General features: G+C 42.9%; 1 protein-coding gene across 2 annotated transcripts in view; it reads left to right on the forward strand.

Moving 5' to 3' along the window:
- Positions 1-18,509, forward strand: part of NRBF2 (nuclear receptor binding factor 2) — a 280,817-nt gene that overhangs the window by 1,905 nt on the left and 260,403 nt on the right. Inside the window, exons 1-2 of one of the 2 annotated variants that reach the window (XM_061405096.1) lie at positions 9,634-9,739; positions 9,809-9,882. In XM_061405096.1, the coding sequence (XP_061261080.1) occupies positions 9,865-9,882 (18 nt within the window). In that variant the 5' untranslated portion in view covers positions 9,634-9,739; positions 9,809-9,864. Of the gene's footprint in view, positions 1-9,633; positions 9,740-9,808; positions 9,883-18,509 lie in introns of those variants that run through there. The other variant, XM_061405095.1, reaches the window with a different exon arrangement.

Here is an 18,509-nt window from a genome sequence, read left to right on the forward strand (position 1 = left end):
TGTCTTGAGGGCAAATCTTAGCCTTAGCCCTGATCTATTCATACCTGCACTGATCCAAACGTGTGGGAAAATCTAATGGGTATTTCCAGTGACCCTGGATTACCAAACGGAATTTTAGATATCATGGTGTATGATGAATGGCTGGGATGGTAGGGAAGATTTCCAAATTCAGAGGGCTCAGGGACTCATTCTACTCCTCTAATTTACAAATGAAGTGCAAATTTTGGTCCACTGGTAACTTATACAAGCTGACAAAATAACATCACTTTCCAAACATTAGCTGCTGCATCCGCTTTGGACAGTTGCTAATCTAAAGTGCTAAGTAACAATGAAACGTTGCAAAATCACAAAGACTCACGCTGTCCATTTGCCTGGGATGTCACGTACAGCACTGAGAAAGAATGCCTCCTGTCACTGGTCCACCCACAGCCTTCACCGCAGACTTGGGGGTGGGGTGACTTTGCAGGCATGGAGCCCTGTACCCAGCTCACTCACGCCACAAGTCTTTCTTCACATCAGCCTGGCTAGCTGACTCCAGGCCTCCAAAAATGGGAGGAAAAAAAGTATCACTTTAATCAAAAGAATTCATAGTGCTGCTTCCAGATACTTTATTCCCTTTGTTCTTCAGTTGCTGTAACAGGAAAAAAAAAAGGGGGGGTGCTGCTCCACGAAGTATGAGAGAAAATGACAAGACCACATGAGGGCAAGAAATTAGCAGGTGTGAGAGTCTTTGTGATGAAAACAATTTGTTCTAGAAAAATAATAACACTTATCAAATGCATACTATGTGCCAAGCACTGGACATACATTATTTCATTTACTTCAAATACATATTGCCCCGAGATATAGGCATTTGATCTCCCTTTTATAGTTGAGGAAAGCCAACTTTTTGTTCAAAGTCACGAAGAAATTGACTGAGAAAGGCAGGGTTTGCATCTAGGTAATCTGACTCCCAGGCCTGGCTCTTAACCACTCTGCTGTAACAGCCAGACAGTGCCCCATGAGGGCTCCTTTTAACCCAGCTGACATCTTCTGAGCAAGAGAAAATCTTTTCTATGTCATATTTCACAATTACCCACCGTTACATTTTATGAGGTCAGTCCTCCAAGAGGCTTTCTCCTGGCTCTCTCCCTAGGGACCAACTCAGGGGGAGTCACGTGGATGAGAAATCAGACATCACCTGCATGGCTGCAAAATAAAAATTCCTGCATGTGGCAATGAAGATCGAAGATCCTGCATGCTGCAACTAACGCCCGGTGCAGCCAAACAAATAAATAAATATTTTTTTAAAAATCAGACATCAGTCACAGGTGACTGGCACAGGTTCACAGGGGCCAAGTTAGGCCAGATGAAGTTCAACACATTTTCTGTTTAATTAAGGTTATTAGTCTGCTCAATCAGGGAACATGGGGTATCTGATTTTCAGCTAGATATTTGGCCAAATCTCTCAGGATATTTTGGTAGACAGGATGGAAATGTGGTGATTAGAGTTGTGGGAAACTGTCTTCCCTAAAGAAAATCAATTAATGGATTGGTGTCAGTCTCAGACACCACTGACCAACATTTTTACAACCACCCAGACACTCGCCAATCCCACAGCTGTTTCCACTGCCCTTCTCCTGGTACCTGTCTCTGCTAGACCCATCTACGTGTACCCTCCACCCACACCCCAAGCTTTATTTTCTTTCATCTTTGGTCTTTGACTCATGTGATTTGAACACTTTTTTTTTTTTAATATTTTTAAAAATTGTATTGGAGTATAGTTGATTTCTTGCCTGGAAAATCCCATGGACGGAGGAGCCTGGTAGGCTCCAGTCCATGGGGTCACTAAGAGTCGGGCACGACTGAGCGACTTCACTTTCACTTTTCACTTTCATGCATTGGAGAAGGAAATGGCAACCCACTCCAGTATTCTTGCTTGGAGAATCCCAGGGACAGAGGAGCCTAGTGGGCTGCCGTCTATGGGGTCGCACAGAGTCGGACACGACTGAAGTGACTTAGCAGCAGCAGCAGCACCATAGTTGATTTACAGTATATGTTTGTTAGTTTCGTTGACAGGCAGGTTCTTTACCACTAGCACCACATGGGCAGCCCCATAAAGTCATGTGGCTGTAAAAAAACAAACTATGTGAGGACACATGATTTTAACAGCACGTGTAAAAAAAAACATGGGATTTTTAAATGACTATGAGTTGAATGTGACTGGGCCACCCAAAAAGATATGTATTTTCAGCCCTTATGCTTGTGTGGTTGCTAAGTCGCTTCAGTCATGTCTGACTCTTTGCAACCCCATGGACTGTAGCCCACCAAGCTCCTCTGTCCATGGGATTCTCCAGGCAAGAACAATGGAGTGGGTTGCCATGCCCTCCTCCAGGGGATCTTCCTGACCCAGGGACCAAACTCACATCTCTTGTCTCTCCTGCACTGACAGGTGGGTTCTTTACCACTAGTGCCACTTGGGAAGCCCACAGTCCTTGTAGTTAGGAGAAAAATGTCTAGAAATCATGAGTTCTGAGTTGGTCAAACCACACTGAGTACTATGACTATTTCAGGTGTCATTTTTTAATACAAAAAAAAAAAAAAAAAGACCAAACAGACTTCACTTAGAAGAAAAGAATCAGAATGAAGAAAATTGAAAGTCAAATTACACAAAGAATGGCAAAGTACCTTGGGTTGTTCAGGCCAAACCAGAACAGTTTAGATAGAGAGCATGACTGTTGTCACGTGGAAGGCAAATTGGACTTGCTCTGAATCTCTCTTGAAAATAGGATCAGGGACTTCCTTGGTGGTCTGCGGCTAAGACTCCGTGCTCCCAATGAAGGGGGGGCCAGAGTTCGATCCCTGGTCAGGGAACTAGACCCCACATGCCACAACAAAGAGTTTGCAGGTCCCAACGAAAAGATCCCTGTGCCACAACTAAGACCCAGCACAGCCAAATAAATAAATTAAAAAAATAAGTAGTTTCAAGAATAGAGAAGGCACTGGCAACCCACTCCAGTACTCTTGCCTGGAAAATCCCATGGACGGAGGAGTCTGGTAGGCTGCAGTCCATGGGGTCGCTAAGAGTCAGACGCAACTAAGCAACTTCACTTTCCCTTTTCCCTTTCATGCATTGGAGAAGGAAATAGCAACCCACTCCAGTATTTTTGCCTGGAGGATCCCAGGGACGGGGGAGCCTGGTGGGTTGCCGTCTATGGGGTCGCACAGAGTCAGACACGACTGAACCGACTTAGCAGCAGCAGTTTCAAGAAGGAGGAGCACATGTATACCTATGGCTGATTCATGTTGATGTATAGCAGAAACCAACATAATATTGTAAAGCAATTATCTTTCAATTAAAAAATAACAAATATTGAAAAGAAAGAAAGTAAGAGTAGCCTCGGCAATAGAAGCTTAAGGCGGGGAGGAGAGATTTCCAGCTCAAAAGGAAAGTAATTATAATGGGAAATAAGCTGTTAGAAAGTGGACAGAGAGAGGGGCTCAGGGTGGTTGGGGACATATTTATCCCTCAGTGAGTCAGTTCAGTTGCTCAGTCATGTCCCACTCTTTGTGACCCCATGAATCACAGCATGCCAGGTCTCCTTGTCCATCACCAACTCCCAGAGTTCACTCAGACTCACGTCCATTGAGTCAGTGATGCCATCCAGCCATCTCATCCTCTGTCGTCCCCTTCTCCTCCTGCCCCCAATCCCTCCCAGCATCACAGTCTTTTCCAATGAGTCAACTCTTCGAATGAGGTGGCCAAAGTACTGGAGTTTCAGCTTTAGCATCATTCCCTCCAAAGAAATCCCAGGGCTGATCTCCTTCAGAATGGACTGGTTGGATCTCCTTGCAGTCCAAGGGACTCTCAAGAGTCTTCTCCAACACCACAGTTCAAAAGCATCAATTCTTCGGTGCTCAGCCTTCTTCACAGTCCAACTCTCACATCCATACATGACCACAGGAAAAACCATAGCCTTGACTAGACGGATCTTTGTTGGCAAAGTAATGTCTCTGCTTTTGAATATGCTATCTAGGTTGGTCATAACTTTTCTTCCAAGGAATAAGCGTCTTTTAATTTCATGGCTGCAATCACCACCTGCAGTGATTTTGGAGCCCAAAAAAATGAAGTCTGACACTGTTTCCACTGTTTCTCCATCTATTTCCCTTATTGCCAAATTCAGACTTAAATTGAAGAAAGTAGGGAAAACCACTAGACCATTCAGGTAGGACTTAAATCAAATTCCTTATGATTATACAGTGGAAGTGAGAAATAGATTTAAGGGACTAGATTTGATAGACAGAGTGCCTGATGAACTATGGATGGAGGTTCGTGACATTGTACAGGAGACAGGGATCAAGACCATCCCCATGGAAAAGAAATGCAAAAAAGCAAAATGGCTGTCTAGGGAGGCCTTACAAATAGCTGTGAAAAGAAGAGAAGTGAAAAGCAAAGAAGAAAAGGAAAGATATAAGCATCTGAATGCAGAGTTCCAAAGAATAGCAAGGAGAGATAAGAAAGCCTTCCTCAGCAATCAATGCATAGAAACAGAGGAAAACAACAGAATGGGAAAGACTAGAGATCTCTTCAAGAAAATTAGAGATACCAAGGAAATATTTCATGCAAAGATGGGCTCAATAAAAGACAGAAATGGTATGGACCTAACAGAAGCAGAAGATATTAAGAAGAGGTGGCAAGAATACACAGAACTGTACAAAAAAGATCTTCACGACCCAGATAATCACGATGGTGTGATCACTGACCTAGAGCCAGACATCCTGGAATGTGAAGTCAAGTGGGCCTTGGAAAGCATCACTATGAACAAAGCTAGTGGAAGTGATGGAATTCCAGTTGAGCTATTCCAAATCCTGAAAGATGATGCTGTGAAAGTGCTGCACTCAATATGCCAGCAAATTGGGAAGACTCAGCAGTGGCCACAGGACTGGAAAAGATCAGTTTTCATTCCAATCCCAAAGAAAGGCAATGCCAAAGAATGCTCAAACTACCGCACAATTACACTCATCTCACACGCTAGTAAAGTAATGCTCAAAATTCTCCAAGCCAGGCTTCAGCAGTATGTGAACCGTGAACTTCCAGATGTTCAAGCTAGTTTTAGAAAAGGCAGAGGAACCAGAGATCAAATTTCCAATATCCGCTGGATCATCGAAAAAGCAAGAGAGTTCCAGAAAAACAACTATTTCTGCTTTATTGGGGCTTCCCTGGTGGCTCAGAGGTTACAGCGTCTGCCTGGAATGTGGGAGACCGGGGTTCAATCCCTGGGTGGGGAAAATTTCCTGGAGAAGGGAATGCAACCCACTCCAGTACTCTTGCCTGGAGAATCCCATGGAGGGAAGAGCCTGGTAGGCTACAGTCCATGGGGTCACAAAGAGTCAGAAGCGACTGAGCGACTTCACTTTCTTTCTGCTTTATTGACTATTTATCCCTAGAAATCTTCAAACAAGTCTTCAACCAAATGGATGCCCACTTGGCACCGGGGATTTTAAGAAGTGAATGCAAGTTTAGACTTGATAACCTACACAAAGACCTTGCCAGATAATTCAGGAAAGAATCTATAGTCCTCATATTTCTGCATTTCAGTAACATCCTCAAATTTACATGTTTGAGGCAGCCACATGGCTCAGTCCCATAAACCCTGAGCTATTTTACTTCTACCTTGTCGTGTCTCACGTGAGGCCTCATAGCCTCATAAACTAAAAGGTAGGAGAACCCAGTTTCTAGTCCCAGATTTGTTACCAGTTAGCTGTGGGTTTACCATCTCATTTAAGCTCAATTTCTTCCTTTGAAAAATAAGGAACTTTGGGCTCATTACCCCATTTAGTTCTTTTCACATTAAAATTCTAAAGCATTAATGATTCTCAGACTTTGTCCTCAGACCATAATAAGCATTAAAATCAGCAAAGAAAGCTGTTTAACATGAAGGTACTTGGGCCCCATCATATTAATAGAATTCAAGGGGAACCCAAGAGCATGAATTCTTAGTAACGCGCCATAAATTGTTAACATGCACACTGAAGATCCAGAAACAACCCCTAAGAGGCTGTGTGCCCTTGAGATTGGAACAACAGAGAAGCAGAATTTAGGCACAGGAAGGTTCATTCAGTTGCCCAAAATCTCAAAGTACAACCAGAGTTGTTCCCAGAAGAAAATAAAACAGATTATTTCTTATTGTCTTAAAGGACCTGAAAACTTAAAGTGAGGAGGTAGGTGGAGAACTAGAATAGTCTCCAAGGTGTGTCTAGTAGAGCTGGAAAAGCCCCAAACCCTGTCTGGTGAGGAAGGAGTCAGAGCTTTGTAACAAGAAGCAGCCTTACATCCTGCAAGCCTTCGAAGTAGGCGTGGCCTCCAGGCTGCAGGAAAAAGTGGAATGCGAGGGGTCGGTCCTGCAGGGTTGAACTGATACAAGTCAGGATTTGAAAAGCTAGGAAAATGGAAAAGCAAGTAGTGCTCTTGACTAAAAATGATCCTCGGCCAGGCCCAGATCAGCAAGCCTCTGACTCTATCATAGGAATGTTCATTATTCAGAAGTAGCCCAGCAAAATATTTTTATTTTCCTCCCCAGTTCCAAGGCCCCAGAGAGCTGTTTTCCAAAATCGCCACAATAGGGACTTTCCCTAGTAGACCAGTAGCTAAGACTCTGAACTCCCAGTGCAAGGCTTCTGGGTTCGATCCTTGGTCAGGTAACTAGATCCCCCACACAACTAAAGATCCCACGTGCCCCATCTAAGACCCAGTACAGCCAAAAAAATAAATACTTTTTTAAAACATAAAAAAAACAACCAAAATCCCCATGACACATTCTTGATTTGAAGACCTACTGAAATTAGTAGAGTTCTTTATTTGAATTGGAAAAGAGGAGTTGGTTTTTGAAAGTCCATTTGGCTGCAGACTCCATACAGATGTAAGGTTGTTATTACTAACAAGTCCACTTTCTTATATATATTTTCACTGAGGTTTTCTTATACACATATTTTCACTGAGAATCATCAGTATAACTTTTTCTTAATTTCTATTTAAAACGCACATGCCATCACTGATTTTGAAAACTCCATTTCTGTCCTATAAGCTTATTATTCAGGCACGCACCCTAAAATAACAAATAGTTTCACTAACTCAGTGGCTTTCATAAGGCTCTCTGTCTGATAATTAAGCTGAAAAAGCCCAGATATTGGCACATTCATTATTAATAGATTTAGCAACCACCTCAAAGCCTTCCCCCACCTGCTCCCCAAAAGCAAATTTATGAATGCTTATCATAAATATAACTATTGTCTAGTACAGGGTTTCCAACTGTTCAGATGAGGCACCCTGAAACGGTCAAGACCCCAGACATGCTCACGAACATGTCACATATGTGGGTCTTGTGCAAACCCAAAAAACTTCTGGTGCTCTTCTCCCTATAAAATTACAGAAGGCTTTACTTATAAGTTGTGGGGACTAGTCAGTCACTAAGTCATTATCACATTGAAATCTCTGGCAGCAATTCCTTAAATGACACCATCTACCTCTCAGCTCTAAAAGTCACTTAAGTGTCTCTATCAAATTATCTATAAAGCAAATAAACTCTAGGAAGATATCTAACACAAATACTCCCAAGGCTGAGAAAAATAAAAAGAAAAGCTTGCTTATAAAGAAAGCTAATTTCATATTCCTATCAGAGAGCCATCAAGTAATACTGCTGGAAAAAATAAAAAGTACCTTACCCAGAAACAGTTGAATTAAGCAGATGGATTTTGACAGGACCTGAATAATTAAATTTTCTGCTACAGCTTTAGAAACTCCTGTTCTGAAGCCCATTTTGTCAGCCAATGCTAAAGAATGTTTTTTTGGCTCAGGAACATACAATCCAAACAGTCCCAGAGGAGAAGATGCCTCTCGGTCTCGACACCTTCAGACACTGCCCTTCAAAGAAAAACTCTTTTCCCCTGGAAAAGAATCTGCCATGGACATTGTCATGTTAATTGGCCAAATTCAAACACAAGTCATCTCTAGAAACTGCTATAGGAAAGTCTTTGGGCAGACTGTTTCAAAACTTTTTCCTAAAGGATTAGAGACATGCTAATAAAAAGTCAACCTTGGCATATTAGACTCTTAACAATTAAGAACCCAAAATCAAAATGCTTTCTGCTGGCTACTGCTGGCCAAGATTTTTTCTCTCTGCTCTTTATTGGGCAGCAAGAAAAGTCACCCAGACTTCAAAACTCTACATGATAATAAATGTTTGGAGGTGGTATGTATCTTGTCACCCTGCTTATTTAACTTATATGCAGAGTACATCATGAGAAACACTGGGCTGGAAGAAGCACAGGCTGGAATCAAGATTGCTGGGAGAAATATCAATAACCTCAGATATGCAGATGACACCACCTTTATGGCAGAAAGTGAAGAGGAACTAAAAAGCCTCTTGATGAAGGTGAAAGAGGAGTGTGAAAAAATTGGCTTAAAACTCAACATTCAGAAAACGAAGATCATGGTATCTGGTCCCATCACTTTATGGGAAATAGATGGGGAAACAATGGAAACAGTGTCAGACTTTATTTTTGGGGGCTCCAAAATCACTGCAGATGGTGACTGCAGCCATGAAATTAAAAGACGCTTACTCCTTGGAAGAAAAGTTATGAGCAACCTAGATAGCATATTGAAAAGCAAAGATATTACTTTGCCAACAAAGATCCGTCTAGTCAAGGCTATGGTTTTTCCAGTGGTCATGTATGGATGTGAGAGTTGGACTGTGAAGAAAGCTGAGCGCCAAAGAATTGATGCTTTTGAACTGTGGTGTTGGAGAAGACTCTTGAGAGTCCCTTGGACTGCATGGAGATCCAACCAGTCCATTCTGAAGGAGATCAGCCCTGGGATTTCTTTGGAGGGAATGATGCTAAAGCTGAAACTCCAGTACTTTGGCCACCTCATGCAAAGAGTTGACTCATTGGAAAAAACTCTGGGATGCTGGGAGGGATTAGGGGCAGGAGGAGAAGGGGACGACAGAGGATGAGATGGCTGGATGGCATCACTGACTCAATGGACGTGAGTCTGAGTGAACTCCGGGAGTTGGTGATGGACAGGGAGGCCTGGCCTGCTGCAATTGATGGGGTCTCAAGGAGTCGGACAAGACTGAGCGACTGAACTGAACTGAACTGAATTGATGGAGAAGTTTTCAACCACATATAATCCAAAACTTTGTATCAACCAGCAGTCTTGCTTTTGCTTGAATCTGAAGCAAATGTCGTTCCAGATCTGTTCACAAGGAGCAGAAATCTATATTTAAAGGTGAGCCACTGAAGGTCCCACGGAGCCTGGCTCCTGTGTCCTGGCTCCTATACAAGGCAACCAGTGGAGGGGACCGAGGGACAAACACAGAAGAAAAAGCCCTCTTTGCTGAGATAAGGTCAGGCCACTCAAGGTGCCAGTTCTCTTGCTCTCTGTACCTCCCCTGCTTGACCAGCGCCTGCTTCACCTACACCTACTCAAATAACTGACATACTTTCCCCCAGCTCTAACTACTGATTGTTCTAATCTGTAGAGCAGAACATCTCCACCTGTAACAATCCAAGGGGTGATGAGGGGCATGCCCCTCTGCTAGTTTCCCTGGTAACCACCGAGTCAATCTGAGATTGGTTCCCCATTTAACTTGTATCCGCCCCCTCCCACTGGGAGCAAAGATGGCTGCCGTGCCCCACCCGTCATGACACGCCCGCAGGCTACTCACTGTGGGCTGTCCCTTTAGGACCTTGCTTCCGACAGGTAAGCTACCCCCACCCATTAAGCCACTGATGTCTCTTTCGCTAACTCTGGGCTGTTTCTTTAATCCAGAGGCTGAGCAAGTCCAGAGCTTGCAGACCTGCAGGGAGCAGGCTGAGGAAACTCCCATGAGTGCTGAGAAGCTGGTAAGGACGGACGGGAGTGGGAAGTTGTGCGGCCTCCACTAGCATGTGGGACTCAAAAGTTTCAGGGGATAATCCCAAAAGTCACAGGGGCAATCCCAGGGTGGCTGCCATTAATCTGTGGAGCCCCATGGTGGCTGTCCTTGAAGAGTTGGGGGCTGGCGAGAGAGAACGGAGAACTCATAGATGGCCCTGAGGCTGTGGTGGGAATTCTGGCCACCATTACAGTGGGAAAAAGAGGTTAGACCATAAGGCAGTGGCCACAGCTCTGGGCTGGCCCCTGCTTTTATATTAAGAAAGGCCACAGACACCAAGCGAACAGTGGAGATGGAGGTTAGGTGCCCAGGCATGGGAAGACGTTATGTTAACTGGCCAAGATGTATCAAAGACGGCCTCTGTGACCAGCCACCCAGCCCTCCAGCAGCACTTATATGGGGCCATCTACGAGGGCAGACTTCTTTCCCTGCTCTCTTGGTTAGTAGCCACCTGCCTGCCAAGGAAGAGGATGTGATCAGTCCTCATTGGCAAATCATAGAAGACGTATAAGAGAGCAATGCCTCCTAATGCTTCTGATACTGTATCAAAGTGAGCCTTTTGGAAATGGTTGGGATTTTATCTTGGGTGTGCGTCTGAGTGTCTCAGTACCTGAGACCAAATCCTGTGTTCTCTTCCTGGTTTTAACCCTCTTTAGGGTGTCCTAGTAACTTGAATGGTGATTCATGTTCCTCAGAAAGTGAGGCATGTGAATATAAATGAATGATACATATGATTGTCTATTACTGTTATTCATTTAAACAGAATTGGCTGTTTATAAACTGAAGAAATTCCTGAAAGTGTCCAGGATGGGACTCGATGTTTTAAAACTGGTTTTTGCACATGTGGTTAGAGGAAGCTAGCTTTCTATTAATAGTAGGAATTGGTATTTCTCTTCTTGTGCCTTTGAGATATAAATGATCTATCTGGGCTTTCTGGAACTTTAATCACCTGTGATTCCTGAGAGTGAAGGGAAAAAAGCCTTTTTAAACTTTAGTAGGAAAACTGTGAGATCTGTGTCTATGTATGTACATATGTTCATGTGTATTTTATAAATGTGAGGTGTCTCTCCTTCCAAATGACTTTGCCAAAATTGGTTTGTGGATGAGTTCTGTTTAATTGGCTTAAAAAATTAAGCATTCAAATAAATTCTCAGAAATATAAAAGAAACTCCAGAATGAAATTCAGGTTCATGTAATCTGCGAAATATTAGAATTAAACCCATATCTGGTATTGAAACTAGCTTAAGCTTGTTAGCTTGATTAATATAATACATGTCTTTAGTCATCAGTGTAAAATATATCTATTGTACCTAGGCTTATTTGAGCCCAAATATGACATTATTATACCTGTTGCAAATTTGTCAGCAGCGAAAATAACTTGATAAAATGAAACTTTAAATAAATAAAAGCCTTTAAGTAAACTCTATAGGAATAATTATGTTTTGGGAATGTTTATCCAAAGTGGTTCCTCGAGATTTTGGTAACCATTACCTGCCCACTGTCTGTCGCACACAGTAGGATGTTGCTCCACGTACCTTGTTTCAGACGTGTAAGATCCCCCTCGCCATTAAACCACTGATGTCTCTGTTGCTGTCTGGGCTCTTTGGTCTCAAAGTTGGGCAAGTACAGGGCTTGCAGGCCTGCAGGGTACAGCCCAACAGATGGATAAAAGGTGCCATTCCCCCCAAAACTACCCTCCCTGCCTACAAAAACAAAGCAAAGTGAACAACATTCTTGAGATGAGATTTAGATTTCTGGGCCTGAAGGTAAGACATGTGCTACCGAAACCAGCGCATTTCTGAGTCATTCCTTTCCTGGCTCTGGAAATGACCCTGGCAGAGCCTGGAGAAGGATGAATTAGTTTCTGGGGCTCCATAGTTGGGAACCTCTGTAGCTTAAACCCTATCTCATCATCTACTGGACAGTCAGTTATTTTTGATAGACTTTTTCTGCCTGGTTCAGATCTACTGAGGACATAGCTTTTTAAATCGTTAAAAGAAATAAATGACAGTTGGAAAGAAAAACTTGAAAGATCTCCTCCATTTGGAAAGAGATTTTAAATACCTGAAAACATGTCAACTTTGGCTACAATACAGTTTGTGTAAAACTCCTCCCATTATTTGAAACCCCCAAGCATTTGTTCAGAGGAGTCACTCCGAGAGACTGTTACTCAACTAGCTGTGAGGATCTGGTCTTGGCAAGTGCGCAACATGTCTCTTTTGTTTAGAAATCATACTGTGTTAGGCCACTAGTGTTGTGAAATAGTCTTATGTCTTAGGATCAGTACTGAAGACTCAGTCTGTGTGTGCCTGAAAACTGGAAAAGCTCAGGAAATTGATTCTCTAGGCCAGAAATGAGCAAAGAGTAAGAGCAAGGTCTGATTAAGTGACCTCCAAGCCAGTGCTGTCTTATGTTGGGGAAGCTCCCTGTACCAGTTCCAGGAGGCCAGGCACTTTGAACATTCCTGGAGGACAGACACTTAGGCCTCTTAGGGATGGATGGACATTATTGTGACGTTGCCTCCCAGGTAGAATTGGGGGTCCAGAAAGAAGGAGCAGAAAAGGGTCCTTCGGGTTTAGGAAGACTATAAAAGTTGCTTGATCCCAAAGTGTATACAGTGGAGGGGTATACACTTTATTTTGGGTAGAGTTCCGTATAACTGATGAGAAAACAAAAATATGAATATAGAACTGTACCTTAGCACTGTTTTGTTTTCTTTTTTAGGAAAATACTTCTTGATTAGCATTTTGCCCAAAGACAGTGATAACATCCTAACAAAAAAAGTAAAAGTAATCTGATATGGATCGACTAGGAATACAAAATGCTTTCACCAATAGTTTGGTCATACATTCAGACTTAACAACCAAGCCCTAATGGGTACTGCCATCATCCTGATCATCCAAGTCTAGGGACTATTTTGTGAAATTGTGTGGGTTACTGAGAAAGAGATTTTCAGTCAAGCAAATCTAGCAATAAAATCCAGCAGACTAAACTGTCAGTATTGGTTTTAAGCAGAGCTGGAAGAAACCAGTAGTTCCCCAAAGGCTGATCCAGTTTTCAAAACTACTGTCTCCTATCTTATCATCCAGTGCTCATACACACATACACAGGCACACACACATACATATACATTTTATACACGTGAAATCAGATTGAAGAATGATAGATACAGTCAGAGAACACCGAACCTTACCTGCCTAAGTGACCAAAGAGAAAATTGAGGTTAGAGACTTCTGTGACTTACCTAAGATGGAGGCAAGACTACAGCCCAGCCACCCAGTCTCCTAACCTAGTACTCTTCCTGCTGCACAAGCTGAAATGTCAGACAAAGGCTTTAACCACAGTAATAATAGCCATTCTCCCACTCTCTCCACTTATAGCACCTGTGATCACAGCCAGGCGTTTCAATGGCCTGAACTCTCCCTCAACATGACTCCTACCTCTCGTCCCTGACACTTCACCCTTTCCATACCCTTACCTCCTGTCTGCAGTCTGGCAGCTGAGAAACCAAGGGTCTCTCAGCTCATTTCAGCAAACCCACAAAAACACAAATATGAGGAGGCCAGGAATGGTGATCACAGAGTTGAGTGGGGCTGGAGTACAGTGTGTTTATGGAAGGAGGTAATGGGACTGTTGGAGAGGAAAGGTATTTTGAGGGTATATTGCAATGGGTCTTTTTTGTTTGTTTTTTAATCTTTTGGCCATGCTGCACGTGGTATATGGGATCTTAATTCCCTGAGAAGGGATCCAACCCAAGTTCCACAGAGTCTTAACCACTGGACTGCCAGGGAAGTCCCTGTGGTGGGTCTTGAATGTCCTGCTGAGAGAATAAAAAAGGCCAGGAACTTTTCTAATACATGGGTCCAGTCTACTTAAAAGAAAACATCTGATCCCCCATGACAATTGTTATTAGTTTCTTTCTCTGTTTAATATGTTTGATCTCACTAGAGTAGAAGCCCCATGAAGGCAGGGACAATGCCTTATCACTCAGCACCATAGCCTAGGTGACTAACAGAGTGCCTGGCTTACACAGGTCCTGCATTTGCAGGACTGATGTAACAGTTACTGATGGATGTGAACACAACAAATACAGATATGCAACTCCCCTTACACTTGTCAGATGCAGGCTCTCAGAGTCACTGGCCAACATTTCTATTTGGGGAAGTAAGAATAGCTCACCTGGCATTCTCCCCTCCACCGTCCCCACCCCTATAATTTCCCCCCACCAGTTATAAGAATAGCGGTAGAGTTCTACATTCATATTTCTGTTTCTGCCTCAGTTACATGGAACCTAACCCAGAATACAATGTATTCTCCCCATTTTAAACCTTTCTGGATCAAGCAATTTCTATAGCCTTCTGAAACCCCAAAGACAATATCAAGAGCGTGGAACAATGGTCTAGGAATATTTTCCTGGTGGTTCAGTCTCTGACTCACACCTGACCAAGAACAAATCATTTAGCCTCAATTTGGCTTGTTTTTACTGTATGCAAAATAGAGCCTATAACAATATAAGCCTCCTCCCTCCCTCCGAGGGCTATTCTGAGAATTGGGGAGATGCTATCTTGGAATGATTAGAGCTCCTAAGAACTGGGCTCTCAATACAGAAGTGGTGTTGTTCTCAGGTTGTGCTACAGCTGCTGTTTTCCAGCATGAAAGGTAGAGTTGTCAGGCCTTGTTGGCAAGGGAAGCAAGTTATGGCTGTGTTGTCACGGTGATACAACAAGCAGGAGGGCATGTACCTCAAAGGTTTAGTGGATCTGATTTCATTCATTGACTTCCTTCTTCTTTACCTCAAACCTCCATTTCCATTATTCTTCATGGATAGGTGTTATTTTTTATTTTCCAAGTTTCCCCAGCTGCCAGAACATCTAGAGGAAAACAAAGCTCATTTAAGACATATAGTTTTCCTGATTGAATCATAGAACCCCAGAGGGTAGTGGAGGTGGGGGACATTGCTTCTTAAGACATCATTTAGTTAATTCAGTTTAACAATCAGAGAATTTCTGAGTCTTTCTATAACAGGTATATAAAGAGGAATAAAAGTTGAGACTATGCTTTCTGAACAGATGTATGGTCAGATAGCCATGAGAATACTTAGGAGTGCGTGTGTGTGTGCTCGGTTACTGTCGTGTCCAACTCTTTGTGACCCCATAGACTGTAGCCCACCAGGCTCCTCTGTCTATGCAATTTTCCAGGCAAGGATACTGGAGCGGGTTGCCATTTCCTCCTCCAGGGGATCTTCCTGACCCAGAGATTGAACCAACGTCTCTTGCATTGGCAGGCAAATTTTTTACCATTGAGACACTTAGGGGAATCCCAATACTTAGGGGAACAAGTGCAAAGACCTCTGTAAACATCATCACAATCTTTTTAACCTGAACATGACAGTGATGTGAGTTTTTACACCAAATTTGAAGTGTCTCAGTAATAAATTTGTTCATTTACTTCTTCACTTATTCATTCTGCACATGGTTTGACTACTTGTCATGATTATAAGTTCCTCAAATGGATAAATTCACTTCAACGTTCAACTAAGTTTGTTATGTACCTACTGTATACTAAGCCCTGGGCTAGGCTTTAGAGAAACTGAGGTAAACACTGGTTTCATGAATCGCACAGTCTAATAGGGGAAATATATATTAAAGAAATATTTTAACATTTAAACACTTTAATTGCAGTTCTGCTATGAAGGAGTAAAATAGGCACCATAAAACAAATCAGACTTAGTCTCATTGACCCCCATCAATCCCTATAAACTTGAAGTATAGGAGGAGTTTGCATAGCAAAGACTGGGGGGAAAAGTCTTTCAGGCAGAGCCAATAGGTAACTACATGAAGACCTGAGATAGGTCTTCTGGCATGAAAGAGATCAGAAAGAACAGTGTGGCCAGAACCTAGTGAGCAAGGCAGAGACTAGCAGGAGGTGAGTATGGAGTCTCAGAGATGAGCCTTCTCCATTTCCTATAATTATTGCCCTAGCATCTAGCAGAGCAAAGTTCTGGAACAAATGAGCCAATGCAACTTGGAACACTAGAGGTGTCCTGGCCTGTTGGCAAAAGGATGTCCCCCCAGGGTAGGATCCATCTTTACCTAATGGTATGAGGTTGGACAAAAGGCTTTCTTAGCTTTGCTTATGCCAAGAACAGTGCCGTAGAATAGAAAACTGCAGGAGTGAAGGTATGAGCTCTCTTACCCACTTTATTATTCATCGTCTTATGATAGTAAAACTAGTGTTGGGGTTGCTGCCGTGGTAAAGACATGGAAAACCTCCATAAGTCCCAAGTGTGGCTTAGAAATTTGATTTCAAGGTATTGAGTTGCAATAATACAGCATCTCTTAAGCAATTTATTCTAGTGAAGAGTAGAAGAAAGTAGGGTCAAACTCTGAATGACAACTCAACTCTTCTCGAAGCATGATTGCCCAGTAAGTATATACATAGAAAAAGAGAAGGGTATCTGGACATGCTGGACTTCCCCAGTCCTTTTTGCCATACATTTTTTTAAAATTTTATTTTATTGCCATACATTTTTTAAACAAGAAACAGAGTTCATCCCACAATAATTCACAAGAAGAGACCTGCATGACAGAAGTATATACAGAGTTGAGGGCACGGTTAAGGGAAAGGATAAACAAGAAATGTTGAAACTACCAGGGAGTAGAAAGAATGGAGGCAGTTCTGCTGGGACTAGGGTTTAGGGGATGAGGAGAAGGAGCAGCGCTTCTGGTACCCAGGACAGAAGCAGTAGTTGTGGAGGAAAGAGGTTATGAAGCAGCAGGAAAGATACATCCTGAGACCTCTCTCTCCAGCTCTCCAGGGTCCCTGCAGGCCTCCTGTTGCTGAACCCAATGCAAGCTGATCAGCAAAGGGGCTCCAGGGTACAGAGCATGGCAGGAAAAGGAAATGGATCCAAAAAGGGAAATAGAGCACATAAAGAATCATCAGCACTAATAATAATAAGGCTCTAAGTATGAGGAGGAAAATATGGTATAGCTATAACAGGAAAGGGACAGAAAATTGCTGGTTATATAATATATACACATACATATATAGGCTTCATATATATACATGGGTTTCATATATGTATGTATATATGAATATATATATATATACACACACACACACACATATATATAGGCTTCCCTGGTGGCTGGTGGCTCAGTGATAAGAACCCACCTGCCAGTGCAGGAGATGTGGATTTGATCCCTGGGTCAGGAAGATCCCCTGGAGAAGGAAATGACATCCCACCCCAGTATTTTTGCCTGGATTATCCATGGACAGAAGAGCCTGGTGGGCTACAGTCCATGGAGTCGCAAAAGAGTCGGACATGACACTAAACAACGACAAACAACATATGTGTGGGTATATATACACAAACATACACACTAAACAGTAACATATAATACACAATGTGATATACGGTGTAAATATAATATGTGATAAATTCACAAGTACATCTACGGACTTTTATGTCTGTGTCAGCTGTTATATATAGGGCTTCCCTGGTGGCTCAGACGGTAAAGAATCTGCCTGCAATGCAGTAGACCTGGATTCAATCCCTGGGTTGGGAAGATCCCCTGGAGGAGGGCATGGCAACCCACTCCAGTATTCTTGCCTGGAGAATCCCCATGGACAGAGGAGCCTGGCAGGCTACAGTCCATGGGGGTGGCAAAGAGTCGGACACAACTGAGTGACTAAGCACAGCACACAGCTGTTATATACATATATCTTGTGTGTACATTGTGCAAATGTATAATGTATACCTGTTTTCATCTGTAGTTAGGCTGAAGATAGGTTTGCATGGGCAGGATGTTCTGGCTGCATGGATGGCTGATGCTGAAAATGAGAGGGGAACTACCTGCTATGTCCATGTGTCTGGCATAATCACACACATTGGTTTCCAAAGAAAAGAGTTGTAACCTGACTCTAAAGTCAGTTCTGTATAAGGTAAATACAGTAAATACTTTCTGAGGTTCACAGAGTCCCCTCTCTCTGGGGGGGAGAGGAAAGGAAACTCTGATTTGTAGGAAGTGATTCTCAAAAGCCATGTTGACAGACACATTTCTTTTAGGGCAAATGGCCTTCTTCTCCATTCCTATGCATTCCATCTTTCCCTTTGCTTCAGGTCTCAGTTCAAACCTCATCTTTCCAGCTTTTCAGAGTCGTGTTCTTTATATCTTTCTCATATTCTTTATGTGATATCTTATAATGATCTGTCTGCTCAGGGAGCAAAGACATATCTTGGATTCATTTGTTTCCTCCTAATATTTGGCATCAGAGAAGGCAATGGCAACCCCACTCCAGTACTCTTGCCTGGAAAATCCTATGGATGGAGGAGCCTGGTAGGCTTCAGTCCATGGGATCGCTAAGAGTCGGACATGACTGAGTGACTTCACTTTCACTTTTCACTTTCATGCATTGGAGAAGGAAATGGCAACCCACTCCAGTGTTCTTGCCTGGAGAATCCCAGGGATGCGGGAGCCTGGTGGGCTGCTGTCTACGGGGTCACACAGAGTTGGACACGACTGAAGCGACTTAGCAGCAGCAGTGGCAGCAATATTTGGCATAAATGAAACAAATGAGGGGAACTTGTTT

This window comes from Bos javanicus, chromosome 28, assembly GCF_032452875.1.
Source record: "Bos javanicus breed banteng chromosome 28, ARS-OSU_banteng_1.0, whole genome shotgun sequence".
Taxonomy (NCBI): Eukaryota; Metazoa; Chordata; class Mammalia; order Artiodactyla; family Bovidae; genus Bos; species Bos javanicus.